Source organism: Dermacentor variabilis, chromosome 6 (assembly GCF_050947875.1).
Source record: "Dermacentor variabilis isolate Ectoservices chromosome 6, ASM5094787v1, whole genome shotgun sequence".
NCBI classification, from domain to species: domain Eukaryota; kingdom Metazoa; phylum Arthropoda; class Arachnida; order Ixodida; family Ixodidae; genus Dermacentor; species Dermacentor variabilis.
Window position 1 is genome coordinate 77565128 of NC_134573.1, and position 27070 is coordinate 77592197.

At 44.7% G+C, this 27070-nt stretch overlaps 1 protein-coding gene across 3 annotated transcripts in view; it reads left to right on the plus strand.

The window, feature by feature from the left end:
- LOC142584882 (S1 RNA-binding domain-containing protein 1) overlaps positions 1-27070 on the plus strand; it is a 110727-nt gene that overhangs the window by 54630 nt on the left and 29027 nt on the right. For all 3 annotated transcript variants that reach the window (XM_075695206.1, XM_075695205.1, XM_075695207.1), the window contains exons 13-16: positions 6157-6264; positions 15400-15491; positions 18750-18832; positions 24892-24998. In XM_075695206.1, coding sequence (XP_075551321.1) covers positions 6157-6264; positions 15400-15491; positions 18750-18832; positions 24892-24998 — 390 coding nt within the window. The remainder of the gene's footprint in view (positions 1-6156; positions 6265-15399; positions 15492-18749; positions 18833-24891; positions 24999-27070) is intronic.

The following is a 27070-nucleotide window of genomic DNA, read 5'->3' on the forward strand; positions in this document are numbered from 1 at the left end:
ACAAAAGTGCTCTGATAAAATATTTAATTAAATACTGCACAGCATATATTGCAATTTAGGAATTGTAGCCAGTGAGTTTATGAGGCTTATTCACTTGGGACAAATTTTCTGGATGACACCAGTTTTTACGTGTTCATTCCCAAAGTGTGCGACGAAATATTACATGGGTGTTCCCGTTATTTCTGCCCTTCATTGTATAAAATGGTGTCTAGTTAAAAAGGTAAGTGGAATGAGAGCACTTTTTTACCACAAGTTTGATGGTGCAAACCTGTGCCACGCTCAGAATTTGTTTCAAGTGAATATGCCTTACACATTTGCCGCCTACAGTTCGTGCATTGCTATATGTGGTGTAAAGTAATTCATTTAAAAGTTAATTAGTATTTCTTTTTCTCATTCATTGATTAAGCATCTCAACTTGTGCAAGTAATGTCTGCCGCTTTTAGTAATCCAGCTCAAGGACTACAATTATGCTATCCGCAGCACGCAATTTGCAAAAATTCTGTGTAGTTAAGGGGGGATGCTAGGCTGAAGGGTCAACTTTTGAAGCGCTTAACCAATTTTTATGAAATTTTCAGGGGTAGTTGACGTTGTTGTCATTAGAATATCTGCCAAATATCAGCACCCTAGCACAATGAGACAAAAAGTTATGAAATTTAGCAATCTTGTGTGTGAACTTAGGAAAACTATCATTTACAAAATAATAAAAATATACAAATTATTTGTGATTAGACTCCATCTAGATGGTTTATAGTGCAGGATAAGGTCAGTTGCACCTCTTTAAAGTCATTTCTGTAAAAATGCCATCACTCTGAAAATGAAGTTTGTTTTTTTCACTGTCATTACATGTCCAAGATCTGCTAAATATTATATGTTGGAAAAAATTTATGCATCTGAAAAGTACTTTATCTTGTTCCTCACAAAATTTCAATCTAGAAAAAACGTTGGAAGCAGAATTCGGCAAAGCAATTTGGAAATGATACTTTTCCTAAAGCTCTTTTTTGCAAAAAAGTGCAAACTGAGAAAAATCAGTTCAAAGATTTCAGAGCATGGCATTTATTCTCATGATCAGAAAAAAAATCAAAGTGCCCTGCTGCATATGTCGGGCTCTCCACTTCAACACGATGCTGCTCTGCGGCGATCGCTTCAAGGCGTCGTCTCTTTTTTTTTTTCAGTTTAGAGCTATCCATCGCTCTTGCCTGCGCTCGTGGAATGACTCGCTTCGTTGCTTCCTGAGCATGCTTATTCGTCTGGACTCCATGTTCAAGTTCCAGCTTGTCGAGAACTCTCTTGATGCCACGTGCTCCTTCATTGAATTCTAGCACAGCCAGAGCTGCTGCAGTCTCCACTGTTCCCATTGATGCAAATTATGTCTTTGGGCACCTCTTCCATACAGGAGCATTTAAGGACTCTTTTGCATTCTTTGTCTGCATCCTTGAACATCGCGCAAGAAGCTCTGGCTTACTAAGCCTGTTGTAGAGAGGCACCAGCTTTTTGGCAATGTCTCTGCTGAAAGCTGGACAATGGGATCTTGGCACTGATGGCTTTTCCGCTGCAATTAGGGCTCTGTGGCGATTGCAGTGACACCAAGAGTCTTCACCAACTGGGCTAGCGTCATGTCGCGGGACTTCAGCTGCTGAGTAGGAGTGAAAAAGCGTCGCAAATACTCCTCATTGCAGTTTTTTTTTTTTTACATCTGGAGCATTGTCTTTCAGAGCAAATGCATAATAAGCAGTGACTTTTTTTACAACACTTTGTGTCAGCTTCCCCTTGCCTCCTAGACCTTTCGTCGTTTTCTTTAGTTTCTCAATTTCTCTAAAAAGCGCGAAAAACAAACTTCCTAACGTGGGCATTAAATTTGCGTTTCGTTTCTTGCCCACTATGTGGCCGCGTCTGGAAAAACAGCGTTCAGAGTCGCGTTCGACGGGAAATGCGCGCCACCAACTTGTGAAAAAAATTCATTTTCTTCCTTTGTACTGCTCAGATAACTACAAAACTTGGTGAGAAGATTCTTTGCTAAACAAGCAATTCAGAACAACTCAGAATAAAAAACAAGCTTTTTCACCGAAATCAGTATTTTAGCCCCGCATCCCCCCTTAAAAAAAAGAAAAAGAACATCCCGTATGTGAGCAACAATAGAGCATGTGTACGAGGTCTCAAGGTTCCTGATTTTATTGCAATAGCAATTATAGGGACACACAACGTGATATGTCCGCCATTGTTGTAATGTTCTTTATGCAGTCCAAGTGCGATAATATTGTGGCCGCGCGCCTTATGCTGTAGGTGCAAGCAAAAGCTTGTGAGGGTGTGCCAGGAAGTATGGTGCTGGCCATGACACTTTTGCGCCCGCGAAGTAAATGCCAAGCTAGTCTTGTGACGGGTTGCTTGAAGCTACAAAAAGAGACCGATGTGCGTCTACAATCGGCTTCTGGAACAAGAGGCCACCGTACGGTTTGTTGCAAGGATTGCGTCCGTGTGCAACTTTGCTGGCATCCCGTTCACTTGCTTTAGTTTGTGAGGTCGTTTGTCAGCTTTCCAAGTGCCGCACGGCTGCTGCGAATAGATCTGCATCGATTCGGGACCAAACCATGACTTTAGTTGCCGGTGGCCGGTAAAGCAGTGCCGATTAGGCCTAGTGGCCTAGGAAGTGGAGCCGTGACGAAAATTTGCCGCTGGCCGATGTAGTAACAGGCTGCAAGTGATCGCAAAATGCTTGCTGCCAATATGTTCGTGTGGGGGGGCTTATCGGTTATCTGTCCCAAGATCGTGCGTGTCAGTTAGGTAGACGGGTGTTGAAGCAGCATGTAGTTCGTCGCCACGTACACGTATCCAACACAGTCTGCGTGCCTATCAGTGGCTAATCGGCCCGAGCTTCACACTTTACGAAATGCGCGCCACTGTTGTTGTCGTCCCCTCTGTCTGCGTCTCATTGTCATTTCGATCGGTCCTGTCAACTTGGACCTTGTACAGACTAAAGCCCCTCCATCCATGCACCACCGTCGCTTTCTTAAGTAGCGACAACCTTTGTTGTGCGCCGCCTTTCCCCCTCACACCAAATCCGGTTCCGGCATTTCGGGTTTCAAAATTTCCGGTTCCAGTGTTTCTGCTTCCTGGAGTTGCGCTGCGGGAATTTCCGCTTTGACTGCTGTTAGACAATGTTGAGACGCCCGCGCGTGCTTAGCAGAGCTGTGGCAGTCGCCATAAGAAGAATGCAAAGGGGACAAGCCGTTGTGTTCCGCTGAAGTAGTTGTTCGTGGTCGCTGTTTTCCAAATGCACAAAAAACGGCAGTGGTCTCCAAGTGCCCAGGCACTTGGAGACCACTGCCGTTTCCACTGTGCGTTGTCTCTCGTGGCACAACGCGTCGCAGGTTGACGCGAAGCAGCGAACACGACCAGATCGCTGATTACAATAGGCGGTGGTTCTTGGATGAAATCGCATTCACAGTTTAAACCGCAGCTGGTGCAATCAAAGCCTCTCAATCGACGCGAAAGTAAACAACGCTAAAAAAACATAGCGTTACTTCCACTCGGCACAGGAAGCTGCAGCTATGCAAGTTCCACTTGATGCCGGAAGCTAAGGGGGTGAGTGGGAGAGGAGCGTGGAGGAGGAAGGTAGGTTGGCGATACTTAACCTGGTCGGCGGTGGCGCGTGGATGGAGGGGCTTTAGCACAGACAAAGGCGTACCCAGCGGATGCGGCACCGGTCCCGGAATCGGGTCAACGTCAGGGAGCGCTCGCAGCGGCAGTCCGCTGGGAGGTGCGGCCCTTACACGGGGCTGAACCGTGTCGTCCAAATGGTGCCGGTGCGGCTTTAGTCTGTTCACTCCCCGGATGCCCGGACGTACTGTTTCATCAAGCGGTCAACATGCAGCTCTTGCCATCCAGTAGCTGCATGCAGAAGTACGCAGCAAGCGAAAACTTCCCTATATGCGTGCACGGCATTGGGGTACCAAATGCAATTACTTCTCCACTGAAATTCTTTCCCAAATTTTGGGCTGCCAAGGTCAGGGCATGGCCCTTAAACGGGTGCGACCTTTACACGAGTTTGTACGGTATATTGAATGCTTGAAAGGTTGAATAGTAGATATTCGATTCAAGAATCAAATTATTTGGTAATAATTAAGTGTTCGCACTCCCCTAGTATAAAGAGAATACAGTGAGTCTCGTATGTATCACGCTTAAGGTGTGTGCTCGAGCCAAGCTTTACAAAAAGAAAGGCATGATATTTCTGTTCCCCCCCCCCCCCGCCCTCTAGTTTCATGTCTGGAGGATTTTTACAAATTTTTAAGTTCATAGGTTGGCAGGTATGCACAATTTTCATTCCAAGGGACCCTGATAAGGAAAACAAAATGCACATCTGACCTGATGTCACAGAATGGAGCAATTGTAATTGGCTGGTGCATCTATGCAAGTTCTCTTTGATGAAAAGGAAACTTGTCGTCAAACGACTGTAACACGAAGCTATAAAAGGAACCCAATGTGGGTTTCTTGGAAAGCTTTTCAGTTGAAGAAAAGTTAGTCCTAGGCATGGGTATCAAACCCAGGACCACAGGTCGCTGAAATCAATGAAATTCACTTGAACTCGCTTAGAAAATATATTGTTTGCTTTGCGCTCACTCAAACTCAGACTCACGGGTTGGTCTGAGTGAATTGACTCATGAGTGAGCTAGCCAACCCATGTCTAAGACCAGTGCGATCCCAGGGAAGTGGCTCTACCATCTTGGCTAACCAGGAGCGTAGAGTATTGCTAAGTGAGACTGAATTAATTGACAACTCAAAGTACAGGGATACCTGTACTTTTACCGTACCAACTAGCTCGTATACATGCCCTAGTACACGCATACGAAACATAGCAAATACGGGATATAAGTTTGTGAATATAGGTTTCATTCTTAGCTTTAAGGTCATCTCAGGTGCATGACAATTTTCCCTGTCGGGAAACATTGTGCATCTTGTAGCTTTACAGTAAAACGTCTTTGATATGATCCTGTTATGTACGATTTCCTAGTACCAACATTTGTGATTGAGAATGCAAAAAATGACCCAATACAGTTGCACTTCTTCTTTACCGGTTCATATGTTGTTGAAAAATACTATCTTTCCGCACCAACGTTCAGTACATCAAACAGCAGTTATATAATACGTTTTGCTGCAACTAGATTCCATGTAAGCAATAAAAAGCCAGGGGCAAGTGTGATTGAGAAAAGTGGCCGCCTGCTACAGCAGCTTTCCCACAATACTTGCACGTCTGTCTCGCATGAAAGCACTGACGCGTATTCAGTTTCCTATTGCGCTACCAGCAAAGCACCTCCTGCGTCATTGCAAAAACACATTCATAGTGATTGCTTCCTACCCTATTGTGCTAAGTGTCCACACCTATCTGTTTCATAGCATGTGAGGTGTGCGTCTTTTGAAGCCTACTGCATGCTTTTAATAGCTGATAAACCATACACGCCGCCGTTTACTGCTGCAGGAGGTGCAAAGGGAGTGTCATGTTTCGCTGTGGCCTCATCGTAGGCATTGTATTCCATTGTCACCCAACAGCTTAATTTTGTTTCGGTTTCCCTTCCTGGTTTTAAAACACTACACCATAAAAAGACAACAATGCGTGTCTCTGGTCTCTCGGGCCCCGCCAGTTCGGCGCATGTCTGCGTCATGTGCTGCAATGATTCGCGCCAAACAGGCACGTAAAACGTTTACACCAAATGCACTGCTTGGAGGAGGTGCCGGCCCAGGTCAAACTTATGGAATGCAAACGTAAGCTTGCCAGAGCCGCAAAAATGAAAACACCTGTGCTGCAATGATTTCCAAAGCGTTTCACATTATGTAGGTGTTAACTGCAGCTGAGTCTGGGGGGGGGGGGGGGGGTCAAATTTTTTATAGACTTGGGCCCGTACGTTTTCCCAGTTAGTACGTTTTTTTCTCATGTTTTTTTTTTCCAAAACGTATATGAACAGGTTTCTATTGTATATAAGACTGATTTTCCCAAATGATGTGAGTAGCTGTGTGTCTGTCACAGTGTATTCTCAGGTTGTCACTGTCTTCAGTTTGTCCACCCGCATACTGCCTTGCGCTGTGTGATGCACTTTCTGGTAGTGCTTGAGTGAAGCACGGTTGAAACTGCCTGCAGGCATTTTATGCTTTGAGTGCACGGTGCAGCTGCGACCTGGTGGCCTTGGGCAATGGCACGGCCTGCCGGGAGACGGAGGCCTTCCTCTCGGAGCTCATCTCCCAAGGCTGCTTTGAGCCGATCAAGCTCAAGTACTGGTGAGCATGCAACATGTCGGCTTGCTTCGATCTAGCAGCACACCTTTTCGAACAAGGACAAAACCACAGTACAGGCAATGGCAAACACTGGCAAAATGCCAAGACACCTGCATAATTATTGCTGTTGGCGTGTGCCATGCTGATGTTATGGCATTGTATGTACCAGCAATTGTCCTTGTCTGTTCTGTGGTTATCCCATGGAAGTCACGCTTTTATACTTTGAATCTTGCAGACTCAACTAGACCAATTTTTGAAGGTTGCTTGCTGCATGCTTTTTCAATCAATGTGTTTTTTAGCATAACAGTGCTAATGGTGCCTCTGCACGGAATAGGTTTGACTGGAGTCATTGATGGGGTCACCAAGAGGAAATGCTACATCAACTTTGACAGGTAGAAAATTCTTTAAAAAGGTATATCTATATTTCAGTGATGGAAAAAGAATTCAAAACGAGGGGAAAGACCATAGATTTTGAAATAACGCTCGAACAGTGGTGGTGGTGTTTTCATTGTGACATTACCAATTTTACAGTTACTATTTTTTGTGTAGGGAAAGTCACAAAAGATGCCAGCTGGAGTCCTTGCACATTCTAGGAACACAGTGTAGTTTGTTTTTTGTGTTTTTGTTGTTTTCTTGATTAGCTATTAGTTTGTTGAAGGCACTGTTGAAATCTGTGTGATGGCTGGGATAGCTGACACAAAAATTTCAAGGTGGTGTTGTCAAGCATGTTCTGTTTCTGCATAGTTTCTGGTGTAACAAGCTTTCTTTTGTGGTAACAGTTGCCTGTTTGGTGTGACAGAAATGTAATTTGCCAGTCTTGCCTAATAATGTAATGTTTCTGTTGAGGCTCCCTTCAAACGATTGTGTGAAGACCTCACAACCACTGTTGTTAATGCTGTAGCATACACCCTACATATTGTTAGTAGAGCTAGCTATTGGCCATGAGATCGAGCATACTCGCTATCTGGCAGACACTGGCTGAACCACGATAGTATAGATGGCACGTAGCATCATCTGCTAGCTACTACTTGTTCAGATGTGCGCGCACAGCGCATGTATCCCTTAGAGTCTGTTTGTTGCGTGGTTGTAGCACAGTTGATGTAGAGACCAATTTTGCTTTACACAGTAGGGATTGCGCTGCAATAAAACCAGTGACTGCACGCAATCCGTTCGTCACGCATCCTCCGTTCGTCACAATAACTCAAATTTTATTGTGATTGTGATCCAAGCACTTCACAAAAAACACTTGACATTGTTTAGGGCTGCTAAGTGGGGAAAAAAAAGAAACAAAAAACAAATGTGTACAAAGTAACATGGCCATCCTGCCACTGCGCTTTTACTCATACTAACTCCATAGTAGTACCTTACTTAACTTAATTATCTTGTAGTATTAGCCAAAGTATCGAAAAAGAAGTAAAAGGTAGCTATGTATTTGGAGAAGCAGCTAAGTAGAGTCGCAATAACTAGCTGCTTTAACTTCATTGTGCAGTAATATACAGGCATTTTTATGACCAGTTAAAGAATAGCAGAAAGTTCAATTTCACAACAGCAGCGCCAGCAGAATAGGGTGAACGCAAGCCGAACACAAATAAGAAGCACTATGGATGTGCAAGAGCAGGAACTGCGTTTTGCAACGCCTTTCATTCATGGTAGGAACGCTCAGCGCGTGTCGTGCAAAAATGTGGAACTGGAGGTCACCATATCATCAGTTCACTGCAATCGGCACATTTTATTACCAAAAAATTGGCTTAAATCGCTGTCCCAAATCGCTCACACCCCGCAGGGGCGTCTGCGCAAGCAGGCGTTTGGTGTGTTGCGACACCACGTACCCGAGCACACGAGGGTTGGACCCTCCCGCGTGTAGCCGTGCGCGGCTTAGCCGTGTCTGGGGAAAGGGGGATCCTGGGGGTTGAGCCGATGCTGGGTGTCTGGACCTTTAAGGCCCCCCGGCGGACGCAACACACCCCTTTGGCCTCTGCTTCACATAGACGGCCCCCCCGGACTGACCCACCCGGGGGAAATCGGTAGTTGCCTTTTCCTGTCTCTCTCTCCCTCCAGCCTTCGTCTTTCTCTCACTTTTCATCTTTCCTGTCTTCTCCTTCCTTCCGCTTACTTCCATAGTTTCCAGGCAGCAAGGGTTAACCTTGTGTGATTAACCAACCTAGGTTATTTCATATTTGGTTATAGTGATGACGTACAGCTGGCGTTTACAGGACCTGTTCTTACAGTCTCTGTAGCGTCCCCTTGTAGGACTCCATGGTGGGTGGCTGGCGTTATTGCCGAAAATTCAATTCCTTTATGGCAACATCCTTCCCTCCACTTCCTGATCGCCCTCAGAAAAGAGGGCGCACCGATGATTTATTCCAGTTTTTTGGTCGACAAAAAGAATCCTTCCCTCGTTTTCATGTGATCCACACAGAAAAACCAGCGAAACAAGTCCGAACGATCTCCCCGTTCCTGGTATCTAAGACCCTTACCGAAGTTTTTGGCCCAGGTTATAAGGCGTCGAGGATGGCCAGCGGTGACCTCCTCTTGGAGCTCCGCGATCAGAAACAATTTGAGAAACTGCCTAAACTAGTATCATTTGGAGAGACCCATGTAGTAGTAACCCCGCACCGCACGATGAATACCAGCCGAGGCGTTGTCTCGGACGATGATTTGCTGGAGCTCACTGAGGCTGAACTCTTGGAGGGCTTCAGCGAACAAAATGTCATAAATGTCAAAAGAATCAAGATTAGGCGAGATGGAAAAGAAATCCAAACAAAACACCTGATACTCACTTTTAGCTCAAGTGTCCTCCCCGAGTCCATCGAGGCCGGTTACATCAAACTTCGTGTTAGGCCGTACGTGCCCAATCCCCTCAGATGTTTTAAGTGCCAAAGGTTCGGCCACAGTTCACAGAACTGTCGAGGCCGGCTGACATGTGCCAAGTGTAGTGACACTGAACATTCCTCTGAAACATGCCAGAAGACTCCACACTGTGTCAACTGTGATGGCGAGCACGCCGCATACTCGCGCGCCTGCCCGTCCTGGAAAAGAGAAAAAGAGATTGTGACAATCAAAGTCAAAGAAAACATATCTTTCAAGGAGGCACGTAGGCGGGTGTCATACCTGTCAAAGAGTAGCTTTGCCGATGTGGCGCGTAAGGGGGCAGCGCCACAACGGCCTCCAGCGGCTGCCCGACCCACAGGCAGTGAGTGGGCAGTTACGCCATCTGCCCCCGCGGCGGTTGCAGCTAGCGCTGCTCCGTCTACCCAGCAGACGGGGCCATCGACCCCGAAGGTGGACGCAGCCGAGGCTGCCCCAGCCTCCGAGGCCCCTTCCAGCGCTGGCAACGGCCAGCGCAGCCAAATCCCTCTGGGAGCCCCATCGACCTCCGGGCTGGTGGGCGCAGGGGTCTTGCCCTCCAAGGCGGGACTCCCTCTGAAAACTTCCCGCTCGCAAGAGCACGTGTCCGGCGCCTCACAAGAGGCAATGGACACCACACCTATCCTCAAGGCGCACCAGGCGCCTAAGGAGCGTCGAGAATCGCTCGAACGCTTCAAAAAGAACAAAACACCTATTACAGGGCCTCGAAAGGGCTCTGTAATCTAAGGCATCTTTCCGTTTCCGTAGACACAGCACTAATTTACATTAAATATGGATACACAAATCATACAATGGAACGTCAGAGGTCTCCTTAGAAACCTTGATGACGTACAAGAGCTCATACACAAACACAATCCAAAAGTGCTGTGTTTACAGGAAACACACCTAAAATCAAAACACACAAACTTTCTCCGACAGTATATAACTTTTCGCAAAGATCGCGATGATGCTATCGCATCATCGGGAGGTGTAGCTATAGTTATCCACAAAAGCATTGCGTGTCAACATTTACAGCTCCAAACGCCTCTTGAAGCAGTGGCAGTCCGAGCTGTCCTCCTAAACAAACTCATCACCATTAGCTCGCTTTACGTACCCCCACACTACAAATTAAACAAACATGAATTCCAGTCATTTATAGACGAATTGCCAGAACCTTATGTTGTTCTTGGCGATTTCAATGCGCACAGCTGCCTGTGGGGCGACTCTCGTACAGACGCGCGAGGTCGTCTCGTTGAACAGTTCCTTTTCTCTTCTGGTGCTTGTCTTCTGAATACGAAGGAAGCGACATACTATTCTCTCGCAAACAAAACATTTTCTTCAATAGATCTTAGCCTAGTCTCCCCGTCACTACTGTCTGAACTTGAATGGGAAGTAAACGACAATCCTTACGGAAGCGACCACTTCCCTATACTTCTAAGAAAATATAAAGAACGCGAATGTCTACCACACGCTCCCAGGTGGAAAATCGATACAGCCGACTGGGAGAAATTCCGAACTCTCACCAGGATCTCATGGGATGACATGTCCTCTTTAGAAATTGATGCTGCCGTTCAGTATTTTACAGCCTTCATTATAGGTGCCGCGTCTAAATGCATATCTGGAGTAAGTGGTTTCGCATGCAAACGGCGCGTCCCGTGGTGGAACGACGAGTGTAGGACCGCCCGTAAGAAACAAAACAAAGCGTGGGGGTTGCTACGCACCTCTCCCACTGCGGAGAATCTTATTAACTTTAAAAAAGCAAAATCTGAAGGAAGGAGAACGCGCCGACAGGCCAGAAGAGAGAGCTGGCAGAAGTTTTTATCGGGTATCAACTCTTATACTGAGGAGGGGAAAGTCTGGAACAGGGTTAACAGGATAAAAGGACGACAAACTTATTCACTCCCTCTAGTAAATACACAGGGCGGTACACTGAAAGATCAGGCCGACTCACTTGGGGAGCACTTTGAGAGTGTATCAAGCTCAAAACATTATTCGCAATCCTTCCTAAAATATAAACAAATAGAAGAATGCAAGCCACTCGTCAATAAATGCCGACAGAATGAAGCGTACAATTGCCCTTTTAGTGCTGCTGAGTTGAAAGCTGCCTTGAGCGCATGCAAGAGCTCTGCACCGGGATCCGATAGAATCATGTATGAAATGCTCAAACACTTACACAATGACACGCAAGTAACACTACTTACACTTTTCAACACTATCTGGGACGCAGGGTACCTTCCAACGGCATGGAAAGAAGCCATTGTGGTCCCTGTTTTGAAAGAAGGGAAAGACCCTTCTTCAGTGGCAAGTTACCGCCCGATAGCCCTCACAAGCTGCATGTGTAAGGTATTTGAAAAAATGATAAATCGGCGACTCATCCATTTTCTTGAACAAAACAAAATGCTTGATCCCTTTCAGTGTGGCTTCCGAGAAGGGCGCTGCACAACCGACCATCTTGTACGTATTGAAGGACATATTCGTGACGCGCTTGTACACAAACAGTTCTTCGTATCGATATTCCTCGATATGGAGAAGGCGTACGATACGACCTGGCGCTACGGAATCTTGAGAGATTTGTCAGAAATGGGCATTCATGGTAAAATGCTAAACGTAATAAAAAGCTACTTGTCCAGTCGTACCTTCCGGGTGAAAGTCGGCAATGTGCTGTCACGTCCTTTTATACAAGAAACTGGTGTACCCCAGGGAGGCGTGCTCAGTTGCACACTTTTTATTGTTAAAATGACAACGCTTCGTGCGTCCTTACCACCAGCCATCTTGTATCCCGTCTATGTGGACGACATTCAAATAGGCTTCAAATCCTGTAACCTCGCAGTATGCGAGAGACAGGTACAGCATGGCTTGAACAAGGTGTCAGGGTGGGCAGAGAAAAATGGTTTTAAAATCAATCCTCAAAAAAGTTCTTGTGTGCTGTTTACAAGGAAGAGAGGCCTAGTTCCGGATCCTTGCTTACAAATGTGTGGACAACAGATTCCTGTAAACAAAGAGCACAAATTTCTAGGTATTATACTCGACAATAGACTCACTTTCGTCCCACACATTAAACAACTCAAAGAAAAGTGTCTGAAAACAATGAACCTAATGAAACTTCTATCCCAGACTACGTGGGGTAGTGACAGGAAGTGCCTAATGAATCTGTATAAGAGCCTCATCCGGTCACGATTAGATTATGGTGCCGTGGTATATAACTCTGCCGCCCCAAGCGCGCTAAAGATGCTAGACCCGGTTCACCATCTAGGCATCCGTTTAGCCACGGGCGCTTTCAGAACAAGCCCAATTGAAAGCTTATATGCCGAATCGAATGAATGGTCTCTCCACCTACAGAGATCATACAACAGCTTTATATATTTCCTCAAAGTACGCTCTAATCCTGAACATCCATGTTTTGATACCGTTACCGATATGACGTGCGCTACACTTTTCAGCAACCGTCCCTCCATAAGACACCCTTTTTCGCTGCGTGTGAAGGAGCTTAGCAATGAAATGCATGTCCCACTCCTCGAGCATCGCCTAATGCACACAATCAAGCTCTTACCTCCCTGGGAGTGGCAGGTGATACAATGTGACATATCCTTTATAAAAGTTACAAAGCACGCTCCTGAGGCTGAAATCAGAATGCATTTCCTAGAACTACAGCACAAGCACTCCTGTGCAGATTTCTACACAGACGCTTCGAAGTCAAATGCCGGGGTATCCTATGCAGCAGTCGGCCCATCCTTCTCGCAATCCGACGTACTGCATCCCGAAACAAGCATCTTTACGGCCGAGGCCTACGCATTACTCTCTGCCGTGAAACATATAAGAAGATCAAAACTTTCAAAAGCAGCGATCTATACAGACTCCCTAAGCGTCGTGAAGGCCTTGATGTCAGTCTATACACACAAAAATCCTGTACTTAGTGAACTCTACACCGTCTTGTGTAAAGCGTACATATCTAACCAGCGTATCATTATATGCTGGGTGCCTGGCCACAGGAGCATTGAGGGTAACGTTCTGGCGGACGAGATGGCCACGTCAATCGCATCGCAAACTGTTAACCCTACCGCTGCGGTGCCTGTCACAGATCTGAGGCCTTTCTTGCGAAGGAGATTGCGGGACCACTGGCAACGCATGTGGGACGCGGAAACGAATAATAAGCTCCACCTGATAAAACCACAGTTAGGATTCTGGCCCTCTACTACAAAATCGCGCCGAACAGATGTCCTATTCTGTCGGCTCAGAATAGGACACACGTTTGGCACCCATAATTTTCTACTAACCGGAAGTGTGCCTCCAACCTGTGGTAGATGCGGGGAGAGGCTGACCGTGCTCCACGTCCTTCTGGAATGTCGCGAAGCCGAATCTGAAAGAACGAAACATTTTTCCTTAGCTTACAGACAGCACATCCCTCTCCATCCAGTAATGTTCCTCGGTCCAGAACCGCTTTTTAACACAGACACAGTCCTAGGTTTTCTGAGAGATGTGGTCCTACATGTTATTAGCCCCATGCATTCCTAGCGCTTCCTCTCTTTAGAGGACGCCGCTGGGATAGTTGTACGGTATAGCACATGCCTCCAGACCCTTGTGTTTCAAGGGCTCCAAGGAGGCAGTAGTGCTCTGGCATTTCTTATAATCGTGATATATTTTACTTATCGTATCATTCTTTTTATATGCATCTAAATTTTCATAGAACAAGTCATACGTCATCGCCATAATTTTATCATACAGATTTTACGCACTTTAGCGCGTATATTTTAAGGCCTCTTTACAGCCACCTCACACCAACTTCATAGCAATCATAATTACACCGCAAACTCATTACCACAGACATGGCGCTCTTTGGCCACACCTGGCCCTTGCGCCATAAAACTCCACACATCATCATCATCAAATCGCTCACAGCAAAGCGCTGCTGTGTAAATTTCAAAGCGTGCCGTCGACTGCCCATCCGCACCAGGCCTGCGTTGGTGCTTTCACCTAAAAGCCCAATCTCACGGCCAATAGTACTTGTATGGTATAGCAACACATGAAAGCTGCCGTCGGTAATAAGCCAGGCTTGGTTGTCACTGTGTATGTGTGTATGATTCATCAAGTTCACCAGCAATGACAGTTATCGCCAGACAATGCTGTTGTACTACAGTCGACTCTCCTTACAGCGGACCCTGATAATCCGACAAAAAACTTCCATTTTATCTGAAGTCCGTAACATCCGAAATGCCTCACTTCTGAAACTTGTCGCGATGTCTAATAACTTTATTGCATAGAGAGTGAGTGACGAACATCGAAAGTAAAAAAAGACAAATAAAACAAGCTGCAGTTTTGCCCGAAGGGCGAAGTATAGATTTCGGTAGCAAACTAAGCAAGATAAGCACAGCAGCAGCAGCGAGCAAATTTATTTTCGTGCTGTCTCTCGCTTCAATGCAAACCAAACGTCGAAAGCACAGTTCGTACGAAGCTACTGGCACTGGCCGCACTTTGTCCACATGGTAGATCACTTTCAAGATACGACAGCTGCGCCATAAGCAGCAGCCGCCAGGGTAGAACCCTGTCTCCCCCTCCCCCCCCCCACTTCGTGCCTGTTTTCAGCATGTTTCCGCCCCTCTTCCTCTCTTGCATGTGCGATATATTGAGCTGTGATCGTCGGTTGACCCTTGCAAGCCAGTTGTCAGCCTGTGTCGATGTGACAAAAGTACGTTTTATACGCCCGATTTTGAAAAAAATTGCCACTAATTTCATCCGCTGTAGCTACTAGTCCGTTGTAGTGTGGTCCGCTAAAAGCAAACTTTGTTGCATTAATAAAATAGGTAAAACGAACTAAGGCTGAAATGTAGTCCGTTATATCCGAAAGTCTGTTGCACACGGGTCTGTTGTAATGAGTGTAGACTATATACTGTGACTTGCTCCATTTTTTTTAACTTAAAAAAAATCTTCTGCATTACTGCTGCTTTGTTTTCACTCATATGGCACAACAACATTGCATTTTATATAGTGCTTAACAGTGCGAGAAAAGAAAATAGATGACACTAGTTTTATTTTGTGCACGTCAAAGTACACATAGGAAAAAGTGGGACAGGGAGTTGGATGGGGGGGAGATGGGTTGGCGAAAAGAGTGTGTGAGAACAGCTTGGGGTTGAAGAAGCAGGGAGGTGGGATTTTTTTTTTTTTTTAGAGCATTTGAGTCGGGGTCGAAGTGATGACCATTGAATTTTGCATGCTTTTTGCACCATGCACTCAAGAAAGAATGAAAACCCCCATAACTTGTCTACAAGTGTGCAAATGAAACCAACGTTGATGCAGCACAGTCGAAGAGAGCGGAGTGTCCGTGTACTCAGTGACCAAGGACGCAGAAGCAGAGCTTCCAGGCCTTGACCCAAACATTCGCAGCGCTGGTGAGCTCATAGCTCTTTTTTTTTTTTTTTGGCTTGTTACAGTGGTGCAGATTGAGCCAGTGTATGAGTAAGGCGTGATGGTGAACTTAAGGTTCACACTTTTGTTAAATACTTGTTGGTTAAAACACCAGCTGCTTGGCAGAATGTTAAGCACTATAGTCATGGCGCATAGAGGATGTGCACATATCTGCATGGAGGGAAAGGACTCGGTAAGTAAGCTGACATGAGACTGGCAACACAGAACCATATCACCTAAGCAGATTAGAAAGAGGCACACTAGAGATGTCTCATCCATGGAGCTTCATGTAAGCCAATTGCATATTTAAATTACATTAGACCAACGTTAGAGTATGCCAGTGTCACTTGGGATCCGTTTCAATCCGAAATTATAAACCGCATTGAGAAGATACAGAGAAAATCTGCAAGGTTCATTCTTTCCCGGTATTATCGTACTGACTCTGTTTCCGAAATGCTTCGGTTGCTTGATCTGCCTCCACTGGCTCAACGGCGGAAGTTAGCTAGACTTAAATTTCTTTTTTTGTTATCAAAAGGCCACTTCAATATTGAAACCACGCCCTATCTTGCTCCCAGGCAGGCTACACACGTCAGATCAAGCAATCATGTCTCAATTCCAAAAGCATATCTGGACATGTACGCTTATTCATTTTTTCCGCGAACGATTAAGGAATGGAACAGTTTGCCGGCGTCTGTTTTGCAGCCGAGTAGCATTAAAATCTTCGAGGAACACGTTAAAAACCTTTTATGAAATTTAATCTTAGTGGTGCCATGCAAACATTGTCACACTATTCTAGAAATACATACAATAATCTTTCTTTTATGCTGCTTCCAATATCACTGTCACAATGTTAGAAACATGTATTTCTTAGCCAAACTATTGTATTTGTATTTCATTATTTGTTTCGCATTGTATTTCCAACATTCATTGCTTCATGTCCTATTTTCGTTTGTAAAGTGTTTACATTTTTTACGCCATGTGCATACCAGCTGTACCCACCCTGTTACAGCCAAGACGGCCAACAGTATTTGAAAAAAAAAAAATTCAAGTAATCGATATGAACAGTTGTAGTGCACATAACACGTACATTGTGCGGTGATTGTTTGCCACAGTAAACACCTTAAAGGCCTCACAGTTTGATGCTGTTGAAAAAAAAAATGCATAGCAAAACAGTGGACACAGGGGATGACACGAAGATAAATGGCGCTTGCAACAGAGTGCCAGTGCAGAACTGGAGGCACAATCTAGTGTTAATTAATGGCAGCTTTGATGTATCTTTTAATGTCGCTAATACCACTTGCTGTCACGGACGTGTAGTGTCACGCTCCGTAAGGAACGTTCAGATCACGTGCATAGTTCTAGGTACAAGTCACCCTCTGTAAGCGCCCAGCGGAATCAACGTCATTCCACACTTTCAGTTCAATGTGAGCCTTCCTTTTTCCACGCCGTGGAACAGTGTTAGCTGAGTGTTACACTCACAGTGTTATCCTTTAAACCCAATAGCTTTCTTTGGCTCTTTCGGCTGTTTTTGTGGCCGGTGGTACAAGGATGGTAGGTTAGACTTGCATGCGACAAGGCAAAGAAACACTCCCAGGGAAAGGATGCATGCTCTTGGGGAAGTGAGTGTCGAGGATGAGCCATAGGAAGGAGGAGAGGAGGCTGTCACTTGCTCATTCGTTGTATGTTTTGCTGGCCACCTGGCGGTGGCCAGCCCATCGTGGACGATGCGGCAGATGAGAATCTGTGATGGATTCTTGACCACGAAGTACATATACACTGCAGACCCATGCAAGTGTTCTGTTGAACACTGACAGTGTTTACACCGACACACCAGGGAGAGCAGGAAGTGGGCACATTCGCTCTTCACGGCTGTCTCAAAGGAACTCAGGAAAGGGGAGGAAAGGTGCTGAGGGAAATGGTGCGTGCTCTCGGATAACAGAGTTGCTGGGAAAAAAAAAGGGGGGGGGGGTATTGTCGCTTGCTTGATCATTTGTCCGTTCATTCGAGCTATTCACTTATATTGACAATCATCGTCGATGGTTTCTGCATAATTTTTGTTTCTTTTCATCTCTGCAAGCATTAATCAGTCTAGTGTCTCCTTCACGTCCTTGACTGCTTCATCATTGGCTCTATGTAGTCTCATTGAAGTGAATTTTCTAGAAATAACACATGAGACTGTTTAACAAGAAGGCAACTTTCCTTGCGACAATCTGTAGCTGCCATTCGTACCAGTGTCCCATCACAGGCAGAAGGTTCATTCAAATGAAACAAGACCAATCGTATTCACTCATCGATTGCTGCTCCCATGTCCAAGTCTCAGTATGCCATGCTGATGGATACATTGTTCATTACCTTCAGTTGAAGCAGCTCTTCATGGTACTTTATTGAGATTCTGCTCCCAGCAAATGCAATACTTAATTTACTACAACCTTCTCCAGTCAAACGGAATGCCCTCTGATTGACCTCGCTGCCCTATGCTTTTGTGTGCTTGTAAAGAACCACAGTAAATCGAAAGTAATCTTGAGCACCCCTGCCCCGTCCCCTCATTTTCCTCTCTGTACTACTAGGCATTCTTCACAGCCCAAGTGTTGCTTTATTGAGGTAAATCTCTTAAATCTGTCAATTAATCAATTAACGAACCTTTATTCTCTTTCCTATGGTGTCTCTCACTCTCGCCGTGTATCAACAATATTTAAGGTAGCATGTTGAGCTGGCTTTTTATGACACTTAAAGGCCAACCGCAATGAAATTTTTAGCTGCACAAAAAAAAAAGCATAGTTTCAGATTGCTCAGGTACAGAGCAGCCTCCGTGCAAAATTTTGTTTGCAATTCAAGTAGACGCATCGCAAAAGGCTTGCATAAGTAGGCGTTTTCGATGCCGCAGTTTTTAAAGATGCCGCCATTACTGCTTGCAGGAAGTGGCACATGGCTAACAGCATGCAGCTCCTCACCATGACCTCTCAGATTAGCGCTACCTGCGGCATCCAGAGTTGCGCTGAAATAACTCGGAGGCAATGCGCTGGGATTGCATCATACCCGCCAACCACCAGCTCGTTGTTTGCTTAGGTGCTATTTAAAGGCTGCTAATAACAAAATCGGACAATTACCAGCCCCACAGCTTTGCAGAGATTGTTTTAGAAGCATCTACTGCTCATTTATGACCAATTAAGCAAAAGTGAAATTTCATTGCAGTTGGCCTTTAAAGTGGCATGATGCTGCCACTTTTGAAATTGTGTTTGCAGTGGGCATTGCACGAAGGTTGCAGGACCCCCTGCTGGAGTACGTGAAAGTTGAACCCAAGCACCTCGGAGTTGGTATGTACCAGGTGAGCGCGTACGGCCGTTTCGGCTCGGCCGTTACACTGGAAATGCTTTAGCTCTCAAAGGGCTATGGCATGTTTCTCAGTGAAGGGGCCATTTTTCTGAAGTCTGCGGCTGTGCCTCCCATCTTGTCATTGCAAATACATGCATGTGGTATCGTATGGAGTTGCTGCAGTTATCGGGAGGGTTAGAAATTGGGTACAAGCAGATTGACACATACAATGTTGATAAGTAGTAGATAGTAAAATTGAAGTTGAGATACACAAAGAGAAGTGGAGTTTGCCATTTCATCTATAACGTGCAGAACAGGTGACCAGTGGTCTAGTGGAGTTTGGCATTTAATGCTATGTGCAGAACAGATGACCAGTGGTCAACGAGAGCACTAGAGTGGATGCTACAAAGGGGAAAGGTGTAGTTTTGAGGGGGGCAGAGGAAACAGAAGGATTGATGAGTTTGTTGTTGGGCCACTTAGTAAATAGTAGTCACTAAACAGAAAAAATTATGCAGATCCCATGTACTGTGGAAATCAGTGTAAGCAAAGCTTTCTGTACTGTTTGTATTCCTCGATGATAATTGGTGGTGATGCTTACGGCAAAAGTTTAAGTTTAGCAGCGTTTAGTGCAGTAATAGGATGCTAATGGAGTGATAAAGAAAGCTTTAGTTCCAACTCCGACGTGGCCTATTCAAATACATGTACTAAAACGCAGAAGCTCTTTTCTGAAATAACCCCTGGACCGATTTTAATGAAATTTGTTGCATTTGAGAGAGAAAGTTAAGTTCTAATGACTGGTGGAAGTGGAATTTTGATTTAAGGCCTGAATTTTGTTAAAAGAATTTTTCAAATTTGAAAGTTAGAAAAATATAGAAGCTCGATGTTTACAAATTAATAGCTCCGCATCAAGAACAGATATTGCAGTTCTTTAAACGGCATCCATTGGATCATTCAAAATGGACAAATTTTATATGTCAATTTATATCTTACATGAATTTGTTACGTTGTGTACAAGGGTACTGCAAAAGCTTTATTTCCATATTACCAAATTTTTTCAGATTCATGTGTACCATATTAATTTTGTCCGCTTCAGGTGGACTATGAAATGCAATTCACACAATTGTGATATCATTTTTTTATTGCTGTGCTACAAAATTGTAAACTTGCGAATTCTATTTTCTGAAAACTTGTGATTTTTGCCAATCTTTAAGAAAATATTGATGACCAAAATAAAGAATTCAAAATAAACAGTCACTAGATCTTAAGTTTTTTCTTTTAAATGCAACAAACCTCGTCAAATTTGGTGCAGTGATTGCTGAGAAAAACGAATTCTCCTTTTACATGTATTAAATAGGAGCACCCAAGCTAAAGCTTCCTCTTAAGAGGAAGCTTTAGCTTGGGCCCTATTCCGACGCGGCCTATTCAAATACATATAAAATGCAAAAACATTTTTCTGAGATAACCCCTGGACCGATTTTAATGAAATTCACTGTATTTGAGAGAAAAGGTTAAGTTCTAGTGACTGTTGAAGCGGAATTTCGATTAAGGGCTTGAATATTCTTTAAAGATTTTTCATAAAATTCAGAGGTTTGAAAAATGTAGAAGCACAAAGTTTATAAATGAATAGCTCTGCATCAAGAACAGATATCGCGCTTCTGTAAACGGCACCCATTAGACCATTGAAAGCGGACAAATTCGGTATGTCATTTTATATCTTACGTGAATTGGTTACATTGTGTACAAGAGTTCCGCAAAAGCTGTATTTTTATATTACTACTTTTTTTTATCTTCGTGTGTGACATATCAATTTTGCCCACTTTAGATGTACTATTAGGTGCAATTCACAGAATTGTGATATCAGTTTTCGTTTCCGAGTTAAAGCTGTAAACATGATAGTTTCGTTTTCTGCAAATTTTCAATTTTTGCCAATTTTTAAGAAAAAATTTACGACCAAAATAAAAAATTTGAAACCAACAGTCACTATATTTAATATTTTTCTTTTAAATGCAACAAAACTCGCCAAATTTGATGCAGTGGTTGGCGAGAAAAATTAATAATCCTTTTACTACATGTATTCAGATAGGAGCGCCTGAGCTAAAGCTTCCTCTTAAGCGTTACTTGCGCGTACCACTTGCGTTTGTCTACACAGAACACACAGCGAGACATGTTTGCTTGAGGTTTTGTGCGACATTGTTTATAGCTTGCGAGAAGGTTAGCACTGTCTTTGCCTCACACCGCACAGCACATCGTGGCAGAAGTGTTAAACTTACATTAATTGTGGAGCTTTACATGCCAAGCCCACAATCTGATTATGAGGCAGGCAGCAGTGGGGCACTCCGTTTTAATTTTAATCGCCTGGGATGGTTTAACGTTCAGCTAAATCTGATTACACGAGCGTTTTTGCATTTCTCCCTCGTCGAAATGCGGCTCCCATTGTCAGGATCGATCCCACAACCTCAAGCAATGCCATTGCCATAAAATTAGTGTGGCGGGTGCAGGAGCGTTGACTTAATTGGCAGCCATTGGTGTAGTGTCATCTAGATGCTGTGGTGCTTCAATGTGGCTTTGCATCTGCAGGCCCTGCATCAGTTGTCCACTTGGTCAATTTGCATAGTTTATATTTTAGAAATAGTAGAAACGTACCATAGTGTACTTTGAATTTAAATTTATACAGTTTGTCCGTAACTGCTGCCGTGCCTCAAAGTAGTGTTTCCTTGCCTTCTTACGTCACCGTTTCTCTCTCTGTTGCCCTCCCCCCACGTATGTGAGCTGCTATCGAAGAGTGGCAAGACTGTTATTCACTCATTTAACGGCTGTGTTGGTGCTAGCTGTTCTCTACCTCTTCTCCTTACTTCCTCTCTACCATTATATCTACCTCTGCTATGGACTGTTGTTCGTTAGCACAAATGTAAGGGCTGCAATTCTGCAATGCTTTTCCTGGGTGTCACGTATAATCACAGCAGTCAAAAATGTAGTGTGGAGACGCCCAGGGCGCTCCAGAAGGCATTCTGGCGATGCAATGGAAAGCTCCAAGCGAGTTTTTCAGAATGCCTTTTCTCTCTGCCGCTCTCCTACACGTTTTGAACCACCTCCCGATGCAGCGTGCAAGACAGGGACAGCAGCAGCAGCAGTGGAAAAGTCAAAGGAGGAGGCAAAGAAAGCTTCACTTTGAAATGACTTTCAGTATTGTCACAATAAACCACTATGTACATCTTTCTTCCTTGCCACATTTCTGTAACTTTATTTTTTATTGTTTACTGAGACTGAGAAACTTGCGAGTACTGTGCGGGTATTATCAAAGCAGGCCAGGAGTATATTTAGATGAGTACCTGGGAAAATCTTTTGTCACACAGTAGGCCTGATTAGGCTGATGATGATTATGATGAAGGTGACAGTAAAACCTGGAGGGTTAGATCCATGGCATACACGGAGGTGCTTGGCCAGGCACACGCAAGCACTTCGCACTTCTTTTGGTCATTTTCCACCAAGGTCTCTGGTTCGATCCTCAGCAGCCACAGCCACATTTCTCTTTACATTGTCCAGCGTTGTTTGCGCACTTCCTTGGACAATCTTCATTACAACCTCATGAAGCCAGCAGACAGTGAAGTCAGGGAAAACATAGAGGAAATTACTGTATTTGTCTGAATATAAAGCGAGGTTGTTTCCCAAAATCCTTAGCATCGAAGACAACCCCCCCCCCCCTACCTTATATGCAAGGCTGCCATATTCAGTTGCTTTTGCAGTTTCTATATGGTGTCAGCAACACCACATTTCTGGCATTCCAGATGGCAGCGCGGATTGTAGCAATGAACTTTAGCATGGGGAGACACTACTGTATTTTTACGCGTATAACCCACACTGAGAATTCAAAAAATATAACTGTAATGGTTACATGAAGGTTACATGCAGGTTTTGCTTTGAGGTGTGGCTTCACGGCAGCAAAGTGCACACTACCGTGAAGTTGCACCTTAGCGCGAAATTCGCATGTAACATGCACCAATTATTCCGAGGGCTTACAATTATTCAGCATTTCGGGCAATCCCCACCGAGTCTGAATAATCCATCGGCTACTCTGTATTGGCTTATACTAGTAGTCTGCTTACTTAATAAAAACTTAGAACGTTAAAAACACTAAAGACGTAGAGAATGAAACACACACCACACGCGCTTTCGTGTTTTTAGCACTCCAAGTTTTTATTAATATGCGTTACCAACTAGGCCACCTATCCATCCTTGCGCTTACTTAAGTTAGTTTTCTCGGGTCCCTCCGCTGGCAGACTATGTATTAATCATGGCCGCCTTATTATTGAAAAAATACAGTAACTATTACATTTAACTGGAATATATAAGAAAAACAGAAATGAAAGCGGACAAACAGACACAGGTGCGAGCCAAACTGACATCTTACGCGTTACTCATACAATGCTTTGCAATTCAGCTACAATGGCAGTCATGCACCATGTACATTCCCTTGACTTTCATCAAGACTGCTCCTACGTTCTCATGCTATGTGACACCAACGATTGAAAGAATGTCCCACTTATGCCTCCGTGTGTGTGAGGGGTGCTGGCTAACGCTCCCAGGACTTAATCTATTGCTACTGATGCACAAATACCCAGGAAAGCAGACAGGACGACGGGCACCATGGTAGCTGAATAGTAAAGTGTAGGATGTGTAGCACTGAACATCAAAGATCAGATCCCGCCAAGTTAGCAAGTTGTCTTTTGATCTATTTTCATTTTTCTTTTCCTTTTTACCTATATATCTTAATTAAAGAGATCGGTTAATTTTCCCTGTCTTTTCACTGGCTCATTGTCTGTGTGCTTCATATGGTTGTAACTAACAACAAATTAAGCTGCCCATTTTTTATTATTCCTCTCACTAACTGAATATTTTTAATTACCATAGACTTCTAAGCAACCAGCGCTCCCCCCCCCCCCCAACCCTATGGTGAAAGATAATGGTAAAGATGGTAAAGGGCTGTGGGCCCTAGATCCGGTGGTCAGCAAGCTGGGCCTATTCGCCTCGTGTGCTGGTACTACTAGCACCACCATGAGGCCTAGCGGAGAAGTTTTTGCCTATTTCCTAGCAGATGCTACCAATGTGCTGACGAGCGAGCAAGAGCATTTCAATTGCTTTGGCACTTCCTCGGCAAGGAAAACAACTAGCACCAACCTTCAACTGTGCGCAACAACAACTTCTCTCTCTGACAACACTCTCGATGGTCTCGCAGCCTTCTTAGGCACTCTCTCTCTCATCGCTTTCGAATTTTTTCGGCTACTGCCACCTACTGTAGAGAGCAACGGTACAACCAGCTCACAACGCGCTCACCGCAGGTATAACCGTGGCTCTTGCATTGTTTCAACATCGTTTCGTGTTGGTGCCATGGATGAGGTGACAGCAGCCTCGGTGATGTGACTGCTTTTTGCCGCGGCTCCCAACACGCGTGAAATGAAGGGAAGACAAGATGGCCTCGCACAGGATGCCATCGTTCCGTAATTGATGTCTCCGACTCAGCGTTTGACAATGTAGCAGCTTGATTACGGGAGTGGAGGAGGAGGCAGTACATCGTGGGAGACACCAAAATGATCCCAACCCATACTGCTGTGCTACAATTAAACGCGTCACCTCAACCTTCGCCATGTGCGTCAGCTTGTGGCCACTGCGCTGTGGCAAGTATGACGTCACCATTGTTTTGTAGACGTTGGACAAAATGTGTGCTGAATATGCACATCCAGCCTTGCACAGGTTACCACAACTCTCTCTCGGGCCTAAAAGAAAGCAAGGTACGCTATAGAAGTGTAGCCAAGCGGTCCAGTGAAAATGCATAAAGCGGTGAACAGAATGACGAAAGGAAGGGACGCTTGCTCGGTAGTTGGTGCCAATTTCAAATCACTCGAAAGTGAAGGGGGGTGGGGGCTGCGCTTGCAAAGGTAAGGGCACTTAGTCGGAATTTGATGGTATGCAAAATAAAAAGGAACAATAAAAAGAATGAAAGAGCGATGCAGGTAAATTTCAAGAACTCTGTAAAAATTGTGTTTGTGCTGCATGACATATTATTTTCTCTTACAGCATGATGTGACCGAATCGCTACTGAAGAGTGCCTTGGAGGGAGTCGTCGTGGAGTGCGTCAGCTTTGTTGGGGTCGACATCAATGTTTGCCCCGAGTTGACGCTCAGGTGCGTGTATGTGTGCACCCCTATGGTAAAGGCACTGTGAAAGAAAAGACATTGTCATGTTGCACAGGCCCTGGTGTAGCACTACTTAGTGTACCATTCGAGGCACCTTGAAATCAAAGCATCTCCAGGCATTGGGAAGAATCATTGCTGAGCAAATTGGCTACAGCCTGACCAGATTCATAGCGACTTGAGTTGAAGCACCCATGTTCTCGTCCTTCAATACTTTCCGAGTCCATGTGGTGCAGTGAAAGCTAAGGTGCGTGTCAGCCAATCAGTAATGACAGCCGGCTGCGTGCTATCAGGAGGAGAGGGGCTGGTGGGAAAGGCTCATTCATTATAGGCCACTGATTCAGCTGTGACCATAAAACGTGACCAGCAGCTTACCGCTATACTGGAAAAGAAAAGTGTAAAATTATTGCGTTCTACCGGTACAAACTTATGGGCCAGAGACTTGCAGGCAAACAAAGAAGCTTGAGAAGAAGAGAAGAAGTGATGAAATGAATGATGATAGGCGTAACATAATGATAGGAAGACAGTAGTGTGGATTAGAAAGTGAAAAGGGTTGCCGATATTGTAGTTGACATTAAGAGAAAGAAACAGAGCTGGGCAGGTCATGTATGTATAGGGCAGATGACTGGTGGTCTATATTACACTGACAGAATGGCTGCCACAAGAAGGCAGTCAGACATGGCAGATAATTAGGTGCCGTGATGAAGTTAGGAAATTTGCAGGCAAAATATGGAATGAGCTGGTGCAGAGCAGGGGTAATTGGAGATCGCTGGGAGAGGCCTCCGTTCTATAGTGAGCATGAATAAGCTGATGGTGATGTCTATATTCTTTGGTAGTGTATTTGGTAAATTCTGCGACCAATATCGGTACTTTTGCCATCGCGTTAGCATGGACATGAAACCATTTTATGTGGTGTTTATGGCGAACCCTGGCCAACTCGCTTCCTCGTAGGTACCTTATTTACACAAATATAAGACACATTTTTTTTTCTGATAAAGTGGGCCTGAAAATTGCCTGCACATTACGATCAAATACAACACCAAAACCACATTGGCAACAGCCTAGCATCAGATGCAGCGTTGCTATCACGAGATGGCAGCAGAACACATTTTCTTGAATGTTGCAGTGAGTTCATTTCATGCTCTGCTATGATCACCTTCAGCAATACTGTGACTTTAGCGAGATATGATGATATTTGGCACGAGATGTGATGGCATACACTGTCACCAGTTTTCTGGTCTTGTGCCATGCTCACTATCTGCGCAGAGTGCCAAAAACGCTCTTGGCCATATACTTAAACAAGTCCGATGCGGTCACATAAAGTTTTGTGATAAGAATATCATGAAAGTGATCGCTCGAGAATACTGCCTTGCATGCTTGGTATCCATGGCCAGTTAAGCGCAAATGGCATGACAACGCCCTGCTTTCATTATGAAAGCTCTTTAAAAAGAAGTTTGCCTTCTGTGAAAGTAAATTTTCCAAGCCTCATTTTTTTCTGACTACAAATGTGGGGATGTGCTTTATTATATCATCATCATCATCATCATCAGCCTAGTTACGCCCACTGCAGGGCAAAGGCCTCTCCCATACTTCTCCAACTACCCCGGTCATGTACTAATTGTGGCCATGTTGTCCCTGCAAACGTCTTAATGTCATCTGCCCACCTAACTTTCTGCCGCCCCCTGCTACGCATCCCTTCCCTTGGAATCCAGTTCGTAACCCTTAGTGACCATCGGTTATCTTCCCTCCTCATTACATGTCCGGCCCATGCCCATTTCTTTTTCTTGATTTCAACTAAGATGTCGTTTACCCGCATTTGTTGCCTCACCCAATCTGCTCTTTTCTTATCCCTTAACGTCACACCCATCATTCTTCTTTCCATAGCTCGTTGCGTCGTCCTCAATTTCAGCAGAACCCTTTTCGTAAGTCTCCAGGTTTCTGCCCCATATGTGAGTACTGGTAACACACAGCTGTTATACACTTTCCTTTTGAGGGATAGTGGCAACCTGCTGTTCATGATTTGAGAATGCCTGCCAAACGCACCCCAGCCCATTCTTATTCTT